The sequence below is a fragment of the Phoca vitulina genome, unplaced genomic scaffold (assembly GCF_004348235.1).
Source record: "Phoca vitulina isolate PV1807 unplaced genomic scaffold, GSC_HSeal_1.0 scaffold20, whole genome shotgun sequence".
NCBI classification, from domain to species: domain Eukaryota; kingdom Metazoa; phylum Chordata; class Mammalia; order Carnivora; family Phocidae; genus Phoca; species Phoca vitulina.
The window spans coordinates 12,526,848-12,552,572 of record NW_022589723.1 but is presented as its reverse complement, the minus strand read 5'-3'; the positions used below and the strand labels follow the sequence as shown (position 1 = coordinate 12,552,572).

At 35.6% G+C, this 25,725-nt stretch overlaps 1 protein-coding gene across 2 annotated transcripts in view; it reads right to left on the bottom strand.

The window, feature by feature from the left end:
• Positions 1-25,725, bottom strand: part of GOLM2 (golgi membrane protein 2) — a 113,319-nt gene that overhangs the window by 4,890 nt on the left and 82,704 nt on the right. Inside the window, exon 9 of one of the 2 annotated variants that reach the window (XM_032417004.1) lies at positions 4,748-4,915. The exons of the other annotated variant lie outside the window; for it this stretch is intronic. Within the exon in view, the coding sequence (XP_032272895.1) occupies positions 4,748-4,915 (168 nt within the window). The remainder of the gene's footprint in view (positions 1-4,747; positions 4,916-25,725) is intronic. 2 annotated transcript variants of the gene reach the window in all.

Here is a 25,725-nt window from a genome sequence, read left to right as displayed (position 1 = left end):
TAAAAAAATAAATAAATAAATAAATAAATAAATAAATAAATAAATAAATAAAATAGTCACTGGCACCTCTCCAAAAAGCTCTCCTTAGGATCCATGTTATAGGATATCACCTATAAACACATCTTTCAGGACTTCAGTAATTAAATGAAAAATTAATCACCATGGAGCAGTGGGAAAAGCAGCTATACAAAAAAGAATTCCTAGAAATTTAACAGAAAAGTTATTAAAAGGAAAAAGTAGATATGTTGGAAGATTTTTTAAGTGAATAATTATAAAGAGAAAATAAGAGCAAAGCTCTAGGAACAGAAAAACTGAATTCTAGTCCAGACCCAGGCACTTATTAACAAACCTGAGCTACTTTCTAACCTCTTTAGTCCTTTAATTACCTTCTCAATAGAGTACAGATAGCAACTGGTTTTCCTATCTCAAAATAAAATAATGCATATGAAGGCAGTCTTTACTTCCAAAGTCTTCCATAAATATAAGGAGGAGTTTGTTGGTTCTATTAATTTATGCTTTTAATCAAATTTTAATATGGTGCCTTCACATTATTTTTCAGAATTCTACAGGACTTTTGGAATGTTGCATTTTTCTTACATTGAACTATTATTTACATTAACTAGAGTCCATTTTCAGTGTAGCTATTCTAACCAGAATTCAAATTTCTATTGACAACCTTTTAGCATGTATTTGTAAAGTATGATGAAATTACCTAACCAAATCTGATACAGAACAACAGAGAACCACTAAATATAATTATATTTTATTTCATTTTACAAAGCAGCAAAATCTGTAAATATCTCATTAACATAAAATGACTATTAAAGGAAATACAAAAACATTCATAATTTATTAAATAATTCCTAAATTCCCTCTGAAGTCAAGAAAGGACCACTTCCATAAAGCAAGCTCTACCAAGCGAGAACATCTTGGGGTAATAAGGCAGTGAGACTCCACTAAAATATACAAATTTATCCACAGGCCAAAGTGCAGTTATCTTCTAAAGCAGGCAATCCAAAGAAAAAAATTCTGTTTCCTTTTACTTCTTAAAAATTATTATTCAACAAACATTTATGTAGTGCTTGTAGTGCGAAAGACGTGTTCTAAGTCCTAAACAAATATTTGAATCATATAATCCAAATAACAACAGGTAACTATATCCCTATTTTACAGATAAGGATATCGGGGTACAGAGGTTAGATAATTCACAAGGTCATAGAGCTGGTAAGTGGTGGAGCTAGGATTCAAATCCAGGCAATCTGGCTCCAGAATCCAGGCACTTAAGCATTATGTTAAGCTTCCTTCCATAAATATACCCAGTTATATGCAGGTCATATTCTATTAAGCAAACTTGGAACTTCTATGGGATTAAAGATAAGAGTAAAGAGAATGTGTAAACATCCATCTCTGTATTACAATTAAGAATGAATTAAAAGACATATCCATCAGATATATAGTGTTTCCAGAGTTAATCTATTCATTGGGTCACTTAAAAGAAGGCAGGAAAAAGAATTTTTACACCAGTGTAAATAAAATAATATTTCTTTTAGAATGCTTCAGGAAACCAGGAATTAAAAATCAAAATAAACCAGGAAAAATAGGCTTCATTTAATTCTACAAGAAAACACTCGATAGGTAGTGCTGTCCCAAATGATCAATACATATGAACAAGCATTAGAGATAAAGCTGGAATCCTCTAGCTCTCTAATGGCAGAGATGATGCCAAAATCTCCATTTCATAATCAAGAATTTGGGGCACGAAAGCTAGAATGTCTTTAGCTGAATCCAGAACCTCAGTACAGCAACTAGAATCTCTAATTCTAGGGACCCAACAGATTGAGAAAAAAACCACTAATATTAGAAAGAGCAGAGAAGAGCCCCTAATGCTAGAACCTTAGTAGTATTTCTGAAGTGCATGTTTCAGTTTTTTTAATTGAAGTAGAGTTGATACAATGTTCCATTAGTTTCAGGTGTACAGCATAGTGATTCCACAAGTCTATACATTATTCTGTGTTTACCACAAAGTGTAGCAACCATCTGTTACCAGCATGTTTCAATTTTTTATATCTTTCTAGCTGCAGAGTCTCAATGGTGGTAGTAAAGTTTCCACTTTCTTTCCCCGGTCTGGAGGAAGATGTGTTTCAGGCATGCTCGATTCTGAAACACATTTTCCCATAATACCTGTGTTAGAGATAGTGCTTCCACTGTGAATGTGACCACAGAATTTTAGAACTGAGAAGGACCATCTATTGTAGTTCAACATTCACATTACAGATGAAGAATTGTGGTCCAGAGAGTTTAAGTGACTTGAAAAACAATACACAGCTGGTCTCCTAACTCCAACTAATGTTTTTTCTCCCACTCTATTCTACTGCCTGCTTTGGCTACAAGTGCAAACTGGCCTGGAAACCCAACCATTATTTCTACATTGAAACTATGAAGAAATGCTTTTAAATTCTAAATATTCTAACTTAATAATAAACATTTAGATTCAAATTGTTGATAAACAAGGGAACACCTATAATTGCCCCTTCCCACTTTTTGGACAGTTAATACTACATCTAAAGATTCCCTGAAAACATGTTTAAAATTAATTGGGTCTACAATATTCTTTTTTAGTCAGTTCACTCAAACTTATCCCTCTTCATTTGCTGTAGCTGATGTTCTTGAATCTTTGTTCCCTATGATAAAGGAGTCCCCTTGGTAGCTATCTTATCCTGCTGCTGTCATCTAGTAAACCCCAAAATGGGATAAAAAAAAGTTAAGTGGCAACCCCCAGCTCACGTAAGCTTCACTAGCAAATGAGGAAACCCCAAAATTTAACAATCCTCTCCCTACTTCATTGAGGGTATCATCTTAGGTCATTTCCTCATATTCCTTAGAACTGATGCATTTATTTCCTTGTGGAAGGGAAAGCAGAGCAGCATGAGGGTACTGGAGACCTAAAGTGGCAATGAGAACTGGGGGTGAGAGAGGGAGAAGGGTATAGGAGAGAGAGAGAGAAGGCACTGAAGATAAATGTACTTACTATGGATAAAAGCCATACAAAATAACTGAAATTTTGTGATAAAAGTCATTAACTTTAAGATAGCCTAAAACATAAGAAATACTTTTCAATTATAGTTGAAATTATTTGCTCTAATAAAAACCTCAAAATTATCCAATGACATGATAGGTAGCAGCTCTTATGAAAGAAAACTAGACAATGTTTAAAGTGCAAACTAAGTTTATAAGACCAGAAGTTAAAAGGTTATTATTCTAGTCACAGTTGTAAGAATAAAAACTCAATGAGAAAGCATAAAATTATCAGTTAACAACATTTACCCAGGGCCCTATGTATGCTAAGTACTTTGGGGAGTGGGGGGATGGGTGAATATGATAGCAGAAAAGGATACAAACAAAATATAAGGCAAAATAAATGAAAACTCCTGCCCACCAAGAGCTTACAATCTAATTGGTGATATGGTATACATGCATGAAAAAGCCTGGAAACAATGTTATAAATAACTGCAAAAAATATAATCCAAACAAATCACAAAGCAATGAGAAAAAATGGTAAAATTTATGAAAAATGGATGAGATTATAGAAAAGGTGGGTATAATTTATTCAATAGCTCCAAACAGTGTTTGAGTTCTCATTAATGTATCCTTAAATAACTCTTAGAATTATTATCTCTTTCTATTCCCAACAACCATTCTTCCAAAACTAGAATGTACTATTGAAACAATGCCTACGTGGAAGTCAGAGTCTCTAGTTTCCCATTTTCTATTAACTATGTAGTATTCTAGGACAACTATATTTTCTTCTGAGTTGTATAAAAACAACCCTTTTCATGAACCTAAATAAAATTTGATTACTTTAAAAAGAGTTAAGGAAGAAAAAAAGAGAGGTAAGGAAGAAATCAAGACAGTTTACATTGGAAAATATCTCACGCATCACATTATAAAATCTAATACATCACACATTATGTTCATAATGAACTTTTACAGAAAACAGAAAAAGTTCCACAAATACTACTAAATGATATTAGCAGGCAAAAAACAAGCCTAAAAACTTGCAATAACGCAACATACTCTGATATGCATGCATGGGTAGGGCTGCATGCACACAGGTAAATTCTGAACTTTTAATAACTTAAAAGCTCAGAAGTTACACAGTTAACAAGGAAAATATGTTGAATCTGTGTATTAAACATGTAACAGACAAATCTTTACAAACCATTAAATATAAATTTTCAGCTTCTCAGAAAAAATTTCAGAAACAGCCTTCCTATACTGAATCAGTAGTGAAATAATCTTATCTTCAGTGTGGAGGAGACCATTACTTTTGGGGCTTCCCTTATAACAAAAAGGCTGTCTGGTCAATATTTGTACCTAGAATAATGAAATGTTTTCAGATGAGAAATTGGAAAAGAATTATTTTCTGGGAGCATTTGCCTCAGGTAAACTCTAGAGCTACTTCAAGCAATTTAAATCTAAAGTTTCTGAATATTCTTGAGTTTCAAATTATAACTATATCAATAATACATGTAAGATAACTAAAATGAAAATACTTAAATAAAATAATTAAGATCTACATATATGACTATCATAAAATTGTTTTCAAAATAAAATTGAAATCCTACAGGATCTCTTTGTATTAGGATTATAATGCCACTAATAAGTGGGGAAAATTCTACACAAATTCAACCAAAAAATTTAGAGGTGGGTTTCACGGTCACAGCATGGAGGTCAGGCCCACGCTCACCTTGGACGTCTTCCTCTCCACCATCACCATCTTCTTCCTCATTGTAAGCCAGCTCAGCCTGCTTGTCTGCCTCGTACTCACCTACGTTACCATCATCCCCATTATAATCCGCCAGTTTAGAGCCATGCTGCGGATCAACAGGGGATTCATTCTCATCAAAGAACCGGCCTGTGAAGTAGGTAGAGGATTAATTCAAGAGTAAAGAGAGAAGAAAAGAAGGGACCTACACTGGAGGCAGACCAGAAAGTAGACAAGTGAAACCTGGCAACTTTCAGGGTACTGGTTATAAAAAAGATACATTTGTGAAGATTATCCAAGACAAAAAAGAAGTAAGAATAAAGACTGAAAACAACTTTTTAAAAAAGAATTTCTCTTTTGTGTTAATTTTAGTACTTGCTACTTAAGGTGTGAATATTTTCTTAAAGAAAAGATTACCATTTTCCGGACTGTTTTCCCAATAACCAACAACTTCTCCAATATAAGTATTTGTCTAATTTACCACTTTAGAGAACAATAAATAATTTTACTACTAGATATAATACATATCTGGAATCTGTAGTCCTTTATTGCTTATGAAATACTACTTTCTATAAATAATTTTTGATAACTTTTTTTGTAAAAATAAACAAGTACTATGCAGGCTAGTTTCTTTTTGGATGCTAAGACAAACTAACACAACTGAGGGCTATCTCAGGTTCCTTCAGTGACAGTGACTCACACTATAGCCTTGGGTTTCCAAGGAGGGATGGGAGAAAGAATAAACCATCAGAATTCCCGGTGGTATGTCTTTTTTTCAAAAAAAAAAAAAAAAAGAGATAAAGCACAAGTAATTCTGATTTATTCTTTCCCATTTCCTGAACAGGACTTTTAAAAGTCAGAGGTAGAGGAAGCTTAAGAAAGTTGACCTACAGGAGACTGTTATATTGCACACATTCATAAAAATAAGAAACCAAAAAGAGCAATAGACATAGTATCTACTGTAGAAAGCTATTCAACAACTAAGTATTGAAAATAAAAATGTTAGGCACACTAAGATCTGACTCATAAGTTAAACTCTACTTCGACATTAAATTTAAGTAGCATAAAGTAAATTTTATTCCAATCCCTAAAATATAAATAACAGTAACTTACTAATGATGAAAGAATTTAAGACTTTAAAAAATTATGAAAACTTTCTATGATAAGTCTAAAATTTTTTGAATTATATTTTTAAGAATTACATTGCAATGAGACATTCAGGAAAAAAATTAATGACTTCTTTGCTTGGAAAGAGAAGTTAAGTGCAAATGGAAAGAATTATGGAGGTATTGGTCAATTTTACAAATAGCTCACCACAGCATTAGGCCAATATATTTCTATTTGCTGGGTAAAGAGTTAATCAGGAAAATAATTAAAGAACAAATCACACTTACATAGGCTTTCAAGGATGGAGCATGTTTACAACAGGAGACTTAAGTAATTGGGGCCAATAAAAAGAGCATAAAGTCATCTTACATCTATTCCAGAATAAGGTTGGATATGTACACTTAAAAAAATGGAAAAGTTGATAAAACAGAGTTAGAGAAAAGAAATGGATATAAAAGAGTTAAAAAGGAAAAAAACGGAAAAAAGAAGAATATGTAAGCTAATTTGTGAGAAAGACACCTTGTCTCCTAATGATAGTAATACAAAACAAAACATCTTGGTGGCTTTTGTTATTATTTCTTTCTCTAACAATAAAATAGATGACACCAATGTAAGCAGGAAAATGGGAGATTTATAGAGATCTATATTTTCTTTTTTTAAATGCAATATTTATTATGGTCTAAATACCTGGAGCAGTTAAAGCATCCTTATGCAATAAGAAACTGCTGTTTTATATATAAACATTTTAATATGGTAGTTACCAGTGAATTTCTCAAATTTTTTTTATTTTTATCAGTTATGAAATATAGAAGACTAAAAAATTAGTCTAAAAAAAGCTATTATAAAATATAGTTAATATTACTGTACATTAACCAAAAAAATCGTCCACCTATACCTTTTATAATATTCCAACAGAACAATTTATAGTTTCTTTCTTTTGTAGGTGTTTGATGATTTGACTAGCCTGAATTCTGTCCTAAAAGTATAATACTACAATTAGTGACACTAGACACCAGACAGAGATAACCAGAAAATCAATAATAAGAATGGTTGAAAAATCAATCACAGGGGTGCTTGGCTGGCTCAGTCAGTGGAGCATGAGACTCTTGATCTCAAGGTTGTAAATCTGGGCATACAGATTCCTTAAAAAAAAAAAAACAGAAAAGAATAGATGACCACACCACTGTCCTTTGCTAAATAAGTAATTTGTGCTATCAGATATACAGAATTTTCACCTTTGGAGAAAGAGCTAACCCTTCATATAGGGTTTCCAATCTATGATAGCCAAAACCAGGGAGAAAAAAAGAACCAGCTACACAACATCACCAGTCAAGTTGGGATGTCAAACTTCACATTAAACAGTGAACGAATATGACAGTATAAATAAAAATGCCTAACAATAAATATAACAGGCTGCTAAATTATATAATTTTCAGGCAACATATTTGCAAAAAGAGTTATATAAAGGAGAAATCCGTGTGGGTTGGAGCTAGAAGGGAAGGTTTCAAAAAAGAGGCAAATATATTGAACCGTAACAGAGAGAAGGAAAGAAACATTTGATGAATAGGTTAAGAAGGTAGATGGAGTATCTAGGAGACAGTAGAGAGATTAATTTGATTGGATTTATATTAGACTGTAGAAAGAGGAAGTTTAGACAAGAAAATTAGGAATAATTATGGAAAACCTCTATAGTTAGAGACTTTAAAGGGCTTCCTATATCCACTTCACAAGGTCAATGCTAGAATGAATGACAAAGTATATGAAAGTATCTACAATGCTTTTTCATCCAACAAAGACTCACTAATGTATGTGAAAGGTATTGCACTGGGCACTGTGACGCAAAATTAAACTTACCATCTCTATTTCTGGTAACGCATTGTAGTAAGGGAGACAAACATGTAAACAAATATTTAGAAAGTGATGCTGTGTGTGCTATACCACAATGACCTAGAAAGTGACATCTGAACATGGAGACTTGCTACCATTGGTTTCTATTTGATAGAGGAAGTCTGGACTTTATGTAGGAGGCAATAGGCAGCTGTCATGGTTTTTCTTTTAAGCTCCCTGAGAACAGGACTCTAATCTGGCTTATGTACCACAGCAACTCCACTGTCTATTCAGGTAAGGAGCTATGAGGACTTAGACTAGGGAGATATAACAGGAAATTAGTTAGGAACAGATAAATCAAATACATTTAAAAATGACAAATTGAGTACATGGCACAATGGAATGGAAAGACTCAAAGAATGATTTTATAATCCTAGCCTAGAAACTAAAAATAAAGATATTTGTACCCAAAATGGAACAACTGAGAAGGCATGGGAAAGCAAATGCTTTAGGTATACTGAACTTAGGGTTGCAGTAAGATGTCCAAATGAAAATATTTTATAGATGCATGGAAATATGGAACTAGACTCTAGGTACAAAATGAGGGCTAGATGTATAGATTTAAGATTCATAAATATAAAGATGATAGGTTAAATTATGGGAAGAGAATTTCTATTAGAAAATGAATATTTACAGAAAACAGCTATAAATCAAAGAAGTGATCTTAGGTAATGACTGTATTTGAGAAGGGGAAAAGGAAGTAATAAGGGTAAAGTTATCACATGATGGTGTAAAGCTGTGGTATGTTTCAACAAGAATTAAATATGTACTTTATCTCTGAAGCATTTTACCTATTTGAAGATTTTTAATTCGGTTCTATCTCTCAGTAACCACAATGCTAAAACTGTGCCCAACTAGGTGAGTAATATGGTAATTATATTAGTTTGGATCCCCAAATTTTCTTCCATTTTTGCAAAATTCAATTGTGTATTTGAATATTATTTTCATCCCGGTGGCTGCTTGAAAATGATTAACTTACAGCCTATCAGTAACAAGATACTAGCTCCATCCCAACAGTTTAAACATGAGAACACGAAGAAAGAAGCAACATACACTCTAGCTACTGAAAGTCTCTGGGTGTTATCAAGTTGTAAAAAAAATCCTAAGAGATTGTTGATAGACTTTTCAGTTCACTTTAAACAATACAATAGAACTTCATACAGAATGATGGGTATTCTGTAAAACACCTTAAACATCAGACTGCAAACTTCCAAAACAGTAGAAAACAAAAGGATGACAACAAATAACTGTAACATTGCACAATCACAAAAAGGCATTTCAATCAAGAGAACTAGACTGTATGTTTTAATCCCATACTGGAAATCAAACCAAGGTAAGTCACTTTTTTGCTTCGTTAGCTCAAGGTTCGCTTTTAGGTTTCAATTTCTCAACTATTGTATGAAAAACAGGTTTTATGTTTTTCTAGTCATTCTTTTAATATATTATCACTATTATAAAGAAAATGAATCAATCTGAGTTGGTCAAAACTCTAGAGAGAAAGAAAAGGAAATTTTACTCTAAAGAAGGCAACATCTTTTTCTAGCCTTCATCTACTCCCGGTATCCACTGTGTACCATTCATTTGGACATCAACGCATTGAAATGATTCTTACATTATTCAATTTAACACCTACAGTTCTGACTACTTCAAGTATCCCTGAGGGTCCATGGTATGTGAAAACTTATAATCTGTTGAGACATGAATTAGAGTTTGAATGCTGGAAGGGTGAGGTGTGCAAATTGTGACAAAAATGTTACGGCAGGCTTTCCCCACCAAACAATGTATAGGGAAAACTACCGACTGGCTTTTGAATGGCTTACTTTGATTTCATCATGAGGCACATTATGGGGCAAAAAGACCATACTTATTTTACATCTCAAGGTATAGGACCTGCATGTAGTAGGCACAGGAAGAAATCCGTTAATTGACTGTTGACTTACGGAAGGTAAAGAGAAACCAGAGAAATGAAAGCAGCATAGTAGCTGGAAATTATGTCTAACAGCATCTGAACAATCTGACCATCATCACTCCCCCAACCCCATTCCCAATGCAAAGAGGTTCAACTGCTCTTTCCCCTTCTTTACATTATCCACAGGCTACATTTTTGTTATTTTTTAAGACTAATTCTATGAGGGGAAGGGAGAAGAAGAGAAGGGAAACACATAATTTGATTTGTATCAAGGTCAAATACTGTTCTCCTTTACCTTTTGCTTTTATCCTCCACCAAACATACTGGACTGGTCTTAGAGCTAGCATAAAATAAAGGGGCCTGAGGCAGGAAGTAATTTGCTAATTTTTGAGTAAGTAATACCAGGCACATGTCACTTATTTATGACAAGTACATTAATCTGATGTACATTAAGTAGTTGGACACTCTATTTCAACTTCAGTATTCAAATATTCTTAATAGTTTTTTTCAAGATTTTATTAATTTATTTGAGAGAGAGAGAGAGATAAAGCACAAGAAGGGGGAGGGGCAGAGGGAGTGGGAGAAGCAGGCTCCCCGCTGAGCAGGGAGCCCAATGTGGGACTTGATCCCAGGACTCTGGGATCATGACCTGAGCTGAAGGCACACACTTAACTCTGAGCCACCCAGGTGTCCCGAAAATTTTTTCTTTTTTTTTTTTTTTAAGTAAGCTCTCCACCCAACATGGGGCTTGAACTCAAGACTCAGAGATCAAGAGTCCCATGTTCTACCAACTAAGCCAGCCAGGTGCCCCTACAAAAATCTTTTTTCTTTTTTTTGTTTTGTTTTGTTTTAAATTTTTCTTTATAAAGTAGCACTATGATCCATACTTTACAGAAGTTTGACAGATTTTTCTATTTTTTCTTATTAAATATTTTCAGATATACAGAGAAGTGTGGAGAATATAACATCCATGTTTCCATCATCCAGAATTTTGTCTAATTCTAAATTTTTTTTGCCATATTTGTTTTAGAACTTTTAATAAAGAAAACATTACAGATACATAAAGTTCCCCAGGACTTCTCCCTAGCATTCTCCTCCTATCCCAAAGATAACCTCTATCTTAAACTGGGTGTTAAACATCCCCATGAAACTTTATGTATTCTTTGATAAATAGTATTGATTCACAAGCCTCTAAACTTTAAATACATGGCATCTGGGCAGGAAAGAGTTAACTTGGCATGCCTGGTTTGCTCAAACGTTGTACATTCCAAAGAAAGGTTTGTCTTCAGGATTGGTGGCTGGCTGGAAGCTGGAAGCTAACTTCTGGGCCTATGGAATGTTGTGCCTGATAAGTATTTTTGTATGCCTGAGGCCTTGCGCCATGCTATACCAGTATGATTAGATAAATTTATCCTAACAAAACAATTTATGGTGTATATTTGTTTTTGCTAGGTGGAGGGTAGGAGGGCTAGAGTCTGAGTAACTGAGCTCAGTCATGAGGGTATCACATGACATGTGGGCACTACATGACTGACTCCCAATAAAAACTCTGGACCCCAAGGATCAAGTAAGTTTCCTGAGTTGGAAACACTTCATACATGTTGTCACACATGTTCGCTAGGAGGATTAAACAAATCTCCATGCAACTCCACTGGGAGGGGACACCTGGAAGCTTGCATTGTCTTTCTCCTGGAACTTGCCCCATGAGCCTTTTCCATTTGCTGGTTCTAATCTCTGTCCTTTCATTGTACTAAACCGTAACTGTGAGTATAACTCTTCTGTGTCCTGTGAGCACTTCTAGTGAATCATCAAACCTGAGGGTGATTTTGGGACTTCCAACATAGCATAATGTATCTGTTTTGCAACTTGCTTTATTCTCTCATTATGCTTTTGAGATTTATCCATGTTGATAAATGTGGCTTTGTTCATTCATATGAACTCCTATATATAATTCCATTGTATGTGTATGGTACATACACAATGATTTAACCATTCTCATACTGATGAACATTCATTTCCAATTTTCAATGTAATAAACAATGAATATTCTTGTACAGTTCTCCTAATACATATGAAAGTGTTTATAAGTACATATTAAGTTGTAGGGTATGTACATCTTCTCACTCTTACGATTGACCTTCTGATTAACAAAAGTTCTTAATTTTAATCAAGTCCAATTTATCATTTTTGAATTCATGGTTAGCTTTTATGGGGGAGGGGAGATTAATCTGGTTTAAGAAATCCTTGCCTACTCCATGTCATGAAGATACCATTTTGTTTTCTTCTAGAGGTTTTATTAGCTTTAAATTTTAAATCTGAAATCTATTTTTTTTCTCATTAAACTTTTGTTTTAATGGGTCTCAAAATTCTATGACAGATTTTTGGTCAAGTTGTTTCCATTAAAAGGTACTGATTTTAAAAGCTAATAACTTAAAACTGCCACACACACACACACACACACACACACACACACACAAAATGGTCCACAAAACATTCTCCTTTCCTTCCGAAGGTCTTACGATGCATTGTTATCATTAACCAGTCTTTTACTATTAAACTTAAATGGCCAATGACACAAACAGTTCTGAGAACGTTCTTCCACCACTGATGAAGACTGGGTTGGCAGGTGTTGGAGATACTATTCATTTAGCCTTCTGAGCTTTTGGGGCAGACTTGGTGACCTTGCCAGTTCCAGCTGCCTTCTTGTCCACTGCTTTGATGACACCCACAGCAACCATCTGTCCCATGTCACGAACAGCAAAACGGCCTAGAGGAGGATAGTCAGAGAAGCTCTTAACACACATAGGCTTGCCAGGAACCGTATCAACAATGGCAGCATCACTAGATTTCAAGAACTTGGGACCATCTTCAGCTTTTTTCCAGAATGATGATCTATCTTCTCCTTCAGCTCAGCAAACTTGCAAGCAATGTGAGCTGTGTGCATATCCAGCACTGATTTGGCCTGGATGGTTCAGGATAATCACTTGAATTATGAAGTCAGCTGTTTCCACCGGTGGGTCATTTTTGCTGTCACCAGCCACACTGCCACAACGAACATCTTTGACAGATACGTTCTTGACATTGAAGCCCACATTGTCCCCAGGAAGAGCCTCACTCAAAGCTTCATGCTGCATTTCAACAGACTTTACTACAGTTGTAACATTGACTGGAGCAAAGGTGACCACCATTCCAGGTTTAAGAACACCAGTCTCCACTCGGTACCAGTACCAGTACCACCAATTTTGTAGACATCCTAGAGAGGCAGACACAAAGGCATGTCAGTTGGACGAGCTGGTGGCAGATTGCAATCCAGAGCTTCAAGCAGTGTGGTTCCACTGGCATTCCCATCTTTATGGGTGACTTTCCATCCCTTGAACCAAGGCATGTTAGCACTTGGCTCCAGCATGTTGTCACTATTCCAACCAGAAATTGGCACAAATGCTACTGTGTCAGGGTTGTAGCCAATTTTCTTAACATAGGTGCTGACTTCCTTAACGATTTCCTCGTATCTCTTCTGGCTGTAGGGTGGCTCAGTGGAATCCATTTTGTTAACACCAACAATTAGTTGTTTTATACCCGCTTCAAATTCACCAACACAGCAGCAACAATCAGGACAGCACAGTCAGCCTGAGATGTGCCTGGAATCATGTTTTTGATAAAGTCTGTGTGTCCTGGGGCATCAATGATGGTCACATAAGACTTGCTGGTCTTGAATTTCCACAGGGAGATATCAATTGTGATACCACGTTCACCTTCAGCTTTCAGTTTATCCAAGACCCAGGCATACTTGAAGGAGTCCCTCCCCATCTCAGCAGCCTCCTTCTCAAATTTTTTGATAGTTCTTTTGTCGATCCCACCACATTTGTAGATCAGATGACCAGTAGTGGTAGACTAGCCTGAATCTACGTGTCCAATGATGATGATGTTGATGTCAGTCTTTTCCTTTCCCATTTTGGTTTAGGTTTAGTGGTGGTTTTCACAACACCTATGTTCTGGCAGCAAACCCATCACAAAAAAGCTCTGCAATCTATCTTGAATTTAATTCTGTATATTGTGGAGGTAGGAAAGCCAAGGTTAATATTTTCCCATTTGGCTATCCAACTGACCCAGTACTATTTATTGAAAAGACTATCCTTTCCCCCATTGCATTATATATTTTTCAAAGTTTTAAAAAAGATTTTATTTATTTATTGTGACAGAGGGAGAGAGAAGAGAGAGCACAAGCAGGGGGAGGGGCAGAGGCAGAGGGAGAAGCAGGCTCCCCTCTGAGCAGGGAGCCCAACACAGGGCTCAATCCCAGGATCCTGGGATCATGACCTGAGCCCAAGGCAGACACTTAACCAACTGAGCCACCCAGGCATTCCCCCATTGCATTATGTTATCAATGCTGTCATAAATCAAGTGACTATATATGTGTGGTAATTTCTTCATTCTTCAATCTGTTCCACTGGTCCATCTGTCTATTCTTGTGACAATACCATACCTCATCAATAACAGTTTTATAATAATCTTGATGTCTGATAGAAGTCACTAAGTTTCATTCTTATATATTGTCTTGGCTATTCTTAGTCTTTTGCATTACCATACCTATTTCAGAATCACTTTATTTCCACCAAATTTCACCAATTTCACCAATTCCAGTGCTATCCATCCAATTCCAGCAAAAAGAAAAAAAATGCTGCTGGGATAATAAATGGGATAGCACTGGAATTCCAGATCAATCAGAGAAGAACTGACATCTTTAAAACATTGAGCCTTCTAAACTATCAACATGGATCTACTTATATATCATCTAATTTCTGTCAATAATGTTTTGTAGTTTATACAAGTTCTTGTGAATATTTTGTTAGAATTTTTTCAAGAATCTGATGTATTTTATGCTATTAAAAATAGTTTTTTGGGGCATTTTTCTGGCTCAGTCAGTGGAGCCTGCAACTCCTGATCTCAGAGTTGTGAGTTCAGGCCGCATGTTGTATGTAGAGATTACTTAAAATAAAAATCTTTTAAAAAAATAGTTTCTTTGGGGCGCCTGGGTGGTTCAGTCGTTAAGCGTCTGCCTTCGGCTCAGGTCATGATCCCAGGGCCCTGGCATCAAGCCCCGCATCGGGCTCCCTGCTCAGCGGGAAGCCTGCTTCTCCCTCTCCCACTCCCCCTGCTTGTGTTCCCTCTCTCACTGTGTCTCTGTCAAATAAATAAATAAAATCTTTAAAAAAAACTAAACTAAAATAAAATAAAAAAAGTTTCTTTTAAAAAATTTCACTTTATATGTTTTTTGCTGACATATACAAGTGCAATTAATTTATTTTAGCCTTCTAATAACTTTGCTAAATGCTTATGTAATACTTATTTACTTTAATAGTTTGTAGATTGTTTTGAGTTTTCCACATATAAAATTATATCTGCAAATAATAACAATTTACCCAGTTTTATTTCTTCTTTTCAATCTCTATACTATTTTTTTTCACACTTTATATCATTGACTAGGACATACAGTGAAAAGTTGAAAAGAAGTAATGATAGAGGTTATCTTAGTCTTCATGATTTCAAAGAGAAAATTTTTGATAGTTCACCATTAAGTGATGTTTGTTAGAGGATTTTTGTAGATACTCTTCATCACATTACTGTCTAGTCCTAGTTGCTTAGAGTTTGTTGTTTATCATGAATACATGTTGAATTTCTTCAAACGCTTTCTTTGCACGTATTGAGATGCACCTACTCGATTTGTCTCATATATTTTGTTAATGTGATGAATTACATAGACTGCTTTTCAAATATTAAAAAACCTTGCATTTTGAGAATAAAGCCAACATGGTCATCATGTATATCATTTTTATCTATCTCTGGGTCTGATATGCTAACATTTTATTCAGTATTTTTAGATGTACAATGTTGGCAGGAATTGTCCTGTAATTTTCCTTTTTCATAAAATACTTAGTTCTGCCATCCAACTTATGCTGGCTTCATAAAATGAGTTGGGAGGTGTTACCTCATTTTCAATTCTCTGAAAAAGTTCATGTTAGATTGGTTTTATTTCTTCCTCTAAATGTTTGGAAGAATTCACCCGTGAAACCATTTGGGCATGAAAATTTCATTAAGGGAAGGTTTTAAATTACAGATTCAATATCTATTTTTTTTTAAGGTTTTACTTTTAAGGGCACCTGGGTGAAGTGTCTGCCTGCGGCTCAGGTCATGATCCTGGAGTTCCGGGATCAAGCTCCACATTGGGCTCCCTGCTCAATGGGGAGATTCCTTGTCCCTCTCCCTCCCCCTGCTCCTTTTCTTTCTCTTGTTCACTCTCTCAAATAAATAAATAATATCTTAAAAAAAAATTTTATTTTTAAGATAATCTCTACACCCAACGTGGGGCTCCAAACCCACAACCCCAGGATCAAGAGTCACATGCTCCACCAACTGAGCCAGCCAGGTGGATGTCACAACCCCGAGATCGTGACCTGAACCCAATATCAACAGTTGGAAACTTAACCAAATGAGCCACCCAGGCGCCCCCAGATTCAATATCTTAAATAAACACAGAACTATTCAGATTTTCCATATCTTCTTGTGTCAGTTTTATATACAGGTGTTTTTCTAGGATACTACCCACTTCTACATTTTCCAGTGTTTTGGTAGTAATTCACAATACCTAATTAAATGCTCTTTTTCATTTCTGATATTGATAATTTGTGCTGTCTCTTTCTGTCTTGATCTGTGCTAGAGGTCTTATTTTCACTAATCTTTTCAAAGAACCAATTTTTAGTTTTATTGATTTCATATAGTGATCCTGAGTTTAGTTATCTAGCTAAACTCTCTTATAATATTAGTGTCTCTTTTGGGGTATGGTGAGACTTGATTACCTATTCAATTTACTTAATGTTATTGGTTTATTCAGGTTCTCAAATCATCTTGAGCCAATTTTGGTAATTAGTTTTCCAGAATATTACCCATTTGATCTAAGTTTTCAAATTTATTGTCAAAGTTTTAAATAAAATTTTCTTGTGATTTAAAGATTTAAAGTATAACCTCTGTTTTGTTTTGTTTTTTTTTAAGATTTTAAGTAATTTCTACACCCAATGTGGGCCTTAAACTCACGACCCTGAGATCAAGTCGCACACTCCTCTGACCTAGCCAGCCAGTTACCCCGACCCTCTGTTGTCCTGTATATTACTTATTCTATCTTTTCTATTTTTTCATTAGTATTACTAGAGGTTTATCTAGTTTGTTTTTGATTTTGCTCCTAGTTATTCTTTATTTTCCACTTCACTTATAATAGCTCTTACCTATTTTTTCCCCTCTCTTTTACATTCTTTCCGTTTCCTCTGCTATTCTTTTTCTCCTTTCTGTGAGGTCAGATTGTTTGGGTTCTAACCCTGACTCAGCTATTTACTAGCTAAGTAATCTTGAAAGTATTATGAAATTTCTTTGTGTGTTTCCAGTCTATAAAATGGGAATAATATCTACACACTGATTTGTTATAAGTTTATACATACAAATACCTTTAGAACAAAAACTGGCACATACTAAACACTCCAATGTTAGCTATTTTAGTATCATCATCATTAATAGTAGTAATATACAACTACTTCGACCACTACTACTATTATTACTATTTTGAATTCGACTCTTTTAATTTTTAAGATTTTATTTATTTATTTGAGAGAAAGTGAGAGGGAGAGGGAGAGAATCTGAAGCAGACTGCACTGAGCACAGAGCCTGACTCTGGCCTCGTCGCACAACTGCGAGATCATGACCTGAGCAGAAACCAAGAGTCGGAGGCTTAACCAACTGAGCCATCCAGGTGCCCCTCAACTCATTTAATTTTTAGGGTTTTTTTTCTTACTGCTCTCAAGGCCATAAATTTAGCTGTAAATATTACTTCAAATGTATTTCTCACATTTTGATATGTGTGGTACTATATTATTGTTCAGTTCTATAAATTTGTAAATGCTAATTATTAATTCCCCCCTCAAAAAAAAGTTCTTGATGATTGACATTTTTAAGTTTATAATATAGGGGTTTTAAGATACTATTCACGATATAAATTGCCTGAAAATTTATCAAGACTCTCTGTGAACCTAGGATCTAGCCAACTTCTGTAACTGTTCCATGTATACTTTAAAAGTCTCTCTACTAAACGTAGGGATCTGGGGCACCTGGGTGGCTCAGTCGGTTAAGCCTCTGACTCTTGGTTTCCATTCGGGTCTTGGGATCAAGCCCGGACTTGGGCTCTGCACTCAGCAGGGAGCCTGCTTGTTCCTCTCCCTCTGCTCCATTCCCCCCACTCCCACTCTCTCTAAAATGAATAAATAAAATATTTTTTAAAACAGGGGCGCCTGGGTGGCTCAGTTGGTTAAGCATCTGCCTTTGGCTTAGGTTATGATCCCAGGGTCCTGGAATGGAGCCCCGAGTCGGGCTCCCTGCTCAGTGAGGAGTCTGCTTCTCCCTCTCCCTTTGCCCCTCCTTTCTTCTCCACTGCTTGTGCTCTCTTTCTCTCAAAATAAATAAATGAGGGGGCACCTGGGTGGCTCAGTCGGTTAAGCCGCTGCCTTCGGCTCAGGTCATGATCCCAGGGCCCTGGGATCGAGCCCCACATCAGGCTCCCTGCTCAGCGGGGAGCCTGCTTCTCCCTCTCCCTCTGCCTGCCTCTCTGCCTACTTGTTCTCTCTCTCTCTCTGTCAAATAAATAAATAAAATCTTTAAAAAATAAATAAATAAATAAATGAATCTTTATAGTTGTTCCTCTTGTTATTATGGCGTAACTTTTTCTTTTTTCCTTAAAATCTATTTTATCATTTGTTAATACTTTAAACCAACTTTCTTTAGTTCTCACTAAGGAATATCTTTATTTAAATTATGATAAAACATACATTACATAAAACATATCATCTTAACCATTTTTAAGTGTACAGTTCAATGGTATTAAATACATTAACACTGCTATGCAACCACCACTACCATCCACATCCAGAACTTTTTTTATCTTCCCCAACTGAAAACTGCATATTCATTAAACAGTAATATCCCCTCACTCACCCAGGGCCTGGCAACTACCACTCTTTCTGTTTCTATATATTTGACTACTCTAGGTAACTCAAGTAAGTAGAATAATAACAGTATTTGTCCTTTTGTAACTGGCTTATTTCACCTAGCATAATGTCTTCAAGGTTCATCCATGTTATAGCATGTGTCAGAATTTCTTTCCTTTCTTAGGCTGAGTAGTATTCCTTTGTACCTATACACCACATTTTGTTTAACCATTCATTCGGCAAACACTTGGGTTGCTTTACCTTTTGGCTATTGTGAATAATGCTGTTGTGAGTATGGGTGTACAAATACCTGCTCAAGTTCCCTGTTTTCAGTTCTTTGGGGTATACACCAAGAAGTGAGAAATATCTTTTATAGTCCTTTTATTTTCACATTTTCTGTGTACTGTATGTGTTTAAGATTTAGTTGTAAACATTTTATAGCTGGATTCTGCTCTTGTATCCTTTCGTGATCTCTTTTGATAACTTTAATTTGTTTATTTTTATCATGGTTTTTCTAATATTTGACCTTATTTAATTTTTACTGTTTAGGTTCTCTTCTTTAAATTTTCTTCTTTCAAAATTACCTCCTATTCTTCCTCTATCCACTGTTAGATAGAAGTGGTACATTGTATTTCTATTTTTTTAGTGATTACCCTTAATTTTTAAGTTTTTATATTTTATTTAGTTATTTTTTAGGTAGGCACCATGCCCAACGTGGGGCTCGAACACATGACCCTGAGATCAAGAGTCACATGCTTTACTAACTGCGCCAGCCAGGTACCCCAACCCTTAATTTTTAAACATATATAATTTATACATTTTTAAACAAAATTACAAAGTATTCAGTATTTCCATCCTCCTTCTGAGCAGGACATGGACCTTTTCACTTTACCCTTGAATACCTTCTCTTTTATTATTATTTGTTGTTTTTGCTGTCTTAACACAAAAATTGATTTAAGTCAATAAATTTATCAATAGGTTTGATCAATTACAGTTCCCATTTTTTGTAGCTATTACTACGCCTCTTCAATTTTCTCTTTACTAAAGAATAACCTTTATCCTTCATTGAGTGTGTTTATGACATGTAAACTCAGTCTTGTGTAACTGAGTATGTCCTCATTTTATCCTCATTGTCCTCATTAGCTGGTATAACATTCTACATTGGTAGTTATTTTCTACTCATCACACTTAAGATATTATTCCATTATTTTTTGTTATTTGATTTGCTTATGAAAAGTCTTCTGTCAATATTAATTGTCATACCTTGAAAATAATCTGTATCTTCTGGTATCATTTAAGATTTTTTCCTTTATTTTTGGATACTCTGAAGTTTTCCTATGCCTAAAAGCAAAGATTTTTTTCATTATCCTATTTGACACTCGCAGGCACATTTGATCTGAGAACACATACATGTCCTTATTCAACTGCAGAAAATTCTGAGCTCTTCAAATTCTTCAAAATTATTTTCAAGTATTGATTATCTACCCCATTTCCTCCATTCTCTACCTGAAACTCTTATTAGACATACATATATCTTCTGTCTTAACACCTCTGTCATATATACATATGATATATATTTATCTCTATATCTGCCTGCCATTCTGTGCTACATTCCTGATAAATATCTCAGTACAAGCTTCCAAATCACTTATTTTAGTCAATTATTTTCATGGTCTAGCATCTCATAGACTGATTTTTATTTCAGTGATTATATTTTTAATTTCTAAAATGTAAAACTGGTTTTTAAATTTATGTTTTTGCTTTATCTCTGCCTGTTTCTTAATTTTTTTTTTTGAGCAAGTTATCTCTTCATTTGCCTCTTTGAGCATCCTTAACCATATTTAGTTTTTAGCAGACTGTTAGATAAAATTGTTTTCACATTACGATTGTTAATATGGTGGCTATGTCTCTTAGCATTAATATTTTTCATACATTTGGAGTTTTGGTTTGCTGACTGATTTTTCATGTACGTGGGGTATTTGTTTAAGTTTTCTCTCTCTATGTCAACCCATATTATCTAGTAATGTTAAAGATGTTTTCACCCAGTTCCCCAGTCTAGAATGAGATTTATAATCACATTTCAGAGTTTCTATTCCATTATGCTACTGGGGATAGCACAAATTCAGTATAATGGTGGTGTGGTATGACCATGCAGCATGGTTACAAGGCTGCATCCCCACGTTCCTATCTCCATAAGCCTTCAGGTTGCTAAACACTGTAGTCCTTGATAGCAGTCAGCAATAGCTTTATTTTCTGCTTCCTTTGCCAAGTGAGATGGGGCAATAACCAGGTCTTGGCTTTATGCAATAAGCGTGGCTCCTATTTTATTCTTGTTGCTTTTAAGAGCCAAATTCCCGGAAACCTGCATTTCCAGACCTGAGCATCGTAGGTCCAATCATTCAGTTCCTTTCATCATCTAGTGTTTTTGTTTCTTGGCCACACAGAAATGTTAGCATTGTTTCGAGATTATCAGTAACTTTTTAGTTCTCTTTTTTATATTTTTGTCTATCATTATTGTGTGAGCAGAGTGGATATGTCAAAGGTGAACTCACTAAACCATTTGTAACAGAGGTTGAAAATTACTTTTAAGAATCCATATATATAGGGCGCCTGGGTGGCTCAGTCGGTTAATCATCTGCCTTTGGCTCAGATCATGATCTCAGTGTCCTGGGATCGAGGCCCACATTGCACTCCCTGCTTGGCGGGGAGCCCGCTTCTCCCTCTGCTGCTTTCCCCTGCTTGTGCTCTCTCTCTCGCTGTAAATAAATCAATAAAATCTTAAAAAAAAAAAAATCCATATATATATGGAAAAATCATATACTCTGATACTCTAGCTTGTATCTCCAGTGTTGTTCAGGAGAATCATTAACCTTGGTTAAATAAATGAATTCCTGCTGTTACTTACCCTGAAGCATGTTATACAGAAAAAACCCATCCTTACCCTGAAGCATGTTATACAGAAAAAACCCATATGAGAGGCAGATTGCCTACTGTTTCAAGTAACTGTCTTTGTGACTTTCAGGATGAAGCTGACATTTGAAAAGAATGGTTTTCTCTATTCAAGGCATCTAAATATACAGGGTATGTCCCTCCTATTGGCAAACAGGTAGGCCTTACATGAATTTTCAGTTTCAACTACTTTGGAGAATGTCTGACTCCCTCCTTGAAGAATGCCTCCAGCATACTTTGAAATATCCCCTAAACTATATTTTGTGTCACAATATAGCCCATATTCTACATTTTAAATTAAACCAACTCAAATAGATCTTCCAAATATAATGAAATATGCCAACAAATTATCTAGCCATTTTCACATGATGTGGCAATACAAACCTAAATTTATAAAAATATATCAATAAAAATATGATATGCTAACCCAAAAAACAAAAAAAATACTACATTTAAAACTGCCAAAAAATTTGTGGTGATTATTGTGTAAAATCTAAGACTGTTCCTCACATACCTAGTCAGGAAAAATTATAGCTATGAATGCATAAGGTTCTGCCTAACAGGCATTCAACAAAAGTTAGTTTAAATGAATATGTTAGTAAGAAAAAGAAATGTGAAGATTTAATTTTCTAAAACTAAAAAATTAAAAAGTTTAAGACCTAAAAACTTTTAAAAAATAATAAAGTGGCAAGTCACAAGTAGCAAAGAATAAAATAAGGATAAGACAGATTAGAAATTAAACAGTGGCAGGGGCACCTGGGTGGCTCAGTCATTTGAGCACCTGACTCTTGATTTTGGCTCAGGTCATAGTATCAGGGTCACGGGATTGAGCCCTGCTACGGAGCCCGAGCTCTGCACTCAGTGGGGAGTCTGCTTGAGATTCTCTCTCCCTCTTCCTCTGCCCTCTACCCCATGCTCTTGCACTCTTTCTCTAAAATAAATAAATCTTTTTAAAAAATTAAACAAAAAAAAAACCCCAAAAACAAAAACAAAACAAAAATAAATGAAAAAATAAAAAAAATTAAACAGTGGCAAAAATAGTAGTTGGGTTTTTGAAAAACAGAAAAATTTAAACAATTGATAAACTACAGTTTAAAAAAGAGTGACTACAAAAATGTTAGGACTAAGAATTTTAGAATAAAGAAATTAAAAGTAGGGAAATTCTCATAACTATATATTGATAAAATTTATGACCAAGTTATCATTTTGATTGTGTCACTATCTACAGAAATAAAAAATTCCAAAACTGATACAATAATTTTAACAAGTATTTAACAAATGCTAACTATGTGCATGAAGTCTGGGAAAATAAAAAAGAGTAAGACACAGTCCCTGCCCTCAAGAAGTTACCACTTTAATACAGAAGGTGGGTAAATGAACAGTTACAGGATTCAGGACACACCATCCAATGTTGCTGGTTTCGTTTTTCAGATTTAAGGAAACCTTTTTTTCTTTTCTCTTAAGCAATCTATAAGTTAAAGCAATTTGATAAAATATACCTTTGTGAATAAAGATAAACAATTTTTTTCTCCCTACCTGATCTCTCGAGAATTCAGAAACTCTGAGTAATCTTATTTTCGTGCAATACAGTTATTTGGGTAAGTTCAGTAAGAATCCCTTTTCCTGGTATTAGGACACATTTGGAAACTTTAGTTATATTACCAAGGATCTGACTAAATGTCATACTTGAGAATGATGCATAAAATCCAGTGTGACCAGCTTTGCAAATCTAAGATTGACTATAAGAAGTCAATATTTATTGGGTTTTCCTTGGCTTGGCTTCCTAACCTCTAGAGGCTTTTAAAATTCAAATCTGAGATTCCTTACGAAAAGTTCCAGCAAACAAACTCAAAAGACCTATGTGGGCAATCACTATTCTTGCTGCACTTATATAAATAATCAGACCAACTTTAACGAGACTAGCCTTCTATTTTTTAAAATATTTTATTTATTTGAGAGAGAGAGAGAATGAGAGAGAGAACACGAGAGGGGGGAGGGTCAGAGGGAGAAGTAAACTCCCTGCTGAGCAGGGAGCCCGATGTGGGACTTGATCCCAGGACTCCAGGATCATGACCTGAGCCGAAGGCAGTCGCTTAACCAACTGAGCCACCCAGGTGCCCCGAGACTAGCCTTATTCTGCAAACAAATTAGTCTTACTTTGATTATCTTTGATAGAAATGGCGGTGATAGAGAGAAAAATGATGCTTCAACAAAAAACTATAGCACACCCTCATGGGTATTAAATTCTAGTCCTATTCATTGTCTTTAAGATTTTGTTACCTACTAGGGCACCTGGGTGGCTCAGTCAGTTAAGCGTCTGACTTCAGCTCAGGTCATGATCTCAGGGTCCTGGGATGGAGCCCTGTGTTGGGCTCCCTGCTTGGCAGGGAATTTGCTTGTCCCTATCCCTCTGCCCCACCCCCTGCTCGTGCTTGTTTGCTCTCTTTCTCAAATAAATAAATAAAATCTTTTTTTTTTTTTAAGATTTTATTTATTTATTTGACAGAGAGAGACACAGCGAGAGAAGGAACACAAGCAGGGGGAGTGGGAGAGGGAGAAGCAGGCTTCCCGCCGAGCAGGGAGCCCAATGCAGGGCTTGATGCCAGGACCCTGGGATCATGACCTGAGCCGAAGGCAGACACTTAACGACTGAGCCACCCAGGTGCCCCAATAAATAAAATCTTTAAAAAAAAAAAAAAGGATTTTGTTACCTACTTGTTAACCAGACTGCATCTTGAATCCTTCTAGTTTCCCCCAGTATCTAGCTACAACTCTTCAAATTAAAGTTTCCAATTTCTTCCCACACTCTGACTTTGAATTACTAAAAATTAAAACTGTCCTTTTCCCAAAGCCCTGCAAACTGAAGCTGGACAATTTGATGCAAACTTCAGAGAAATCGCCACAACAGCTCATGTATGGACAAATTTTGTGCCTTCCTATGTGAGTCACTTAGAAAATTCACCAAATCGGGATGCCTGGGTGGCTCAGTCGTTTAAGAGTCTGCCTTCGGCTCAAGTCAGGATCCTGGGGTCCTGGGATTGAGTCCCACATCGGGATCCTTGCTCAGCAGGGAGTCTGCTTCTCCCTCTACCTGCCGCTCCCCCTGCTTATGTGCTCTCTCTCTCGCTAACAAATAAATAAAATCTTTAAAAGGAGAAAAAAAGAAAAAGAAAATTCACCAGATCACCTGATGACATTGCCAGAGACATTCAAAGTGTAAACCAGGAAAATCTGTCATAGTTCCAGTGCCTTGTCCTTATTCCATCTGAAGATGCCTCAAGTCCAACATCTAGAAAATCTTCTTAACTGACTGCCTTCTGAGCTAAAAACTAGTTCCAACCATTAATTGTTGTTTTTCTTTTGTTTCCCTAGAAATACTCAGGACAGAGACAGGTTCAATGAATTATGGGACAGTCTACCAATTCAGTTTCTGGAACGATATTTCTTGAAGTTTCAGATGGGGGAATGACAGGGTTCAGGACATTCTACCCCCAAATACAATATCTTGGCATATTAAATATTTTAAGCTGAAGGAATTTGAGAAATGGTATGTGAAGGAAGGACTTTCTGACCTTCCCCTGAAGCAGGTCATAAAACCCTCATGTGAAAGGTACCCTCCTTGTACCTAGAGGGAAGGAACATCTTTACATCCAAGAGAGAGCAACACCAAGAAGAATCTGAACAAATAGGCCTTGCTACATTTCCCCCAGCTTACTACACTTACCTCACACCCTTTGTCTTATCACATCTTTCCACTTTTCATCTGACTTAGCATAAAAACACTCAGGTTTAACCATTTCTCAGGTCTTCATTTTCTTATGAAATGTCCTGCATCATTAAAATTTACATTAAATAAATTTGTATGCTTTCTTCCTGTTAATCTGTCTTTGTCAGTTTAAACTTTCAGACCTGGTCAGAGACCCTAAGAAGGTCAAGGAAAACTTCTCCTTCCCTACAACAGTTTATTACAGAATAGTGTGGGATATACATTAATGAAAGTATGTTCAATAGACTGAAGAAGTATGAGGAAGGAGTAATTGATACGATCAAGATTACTAACGATATGAAGAAGGACTTTACCAAAC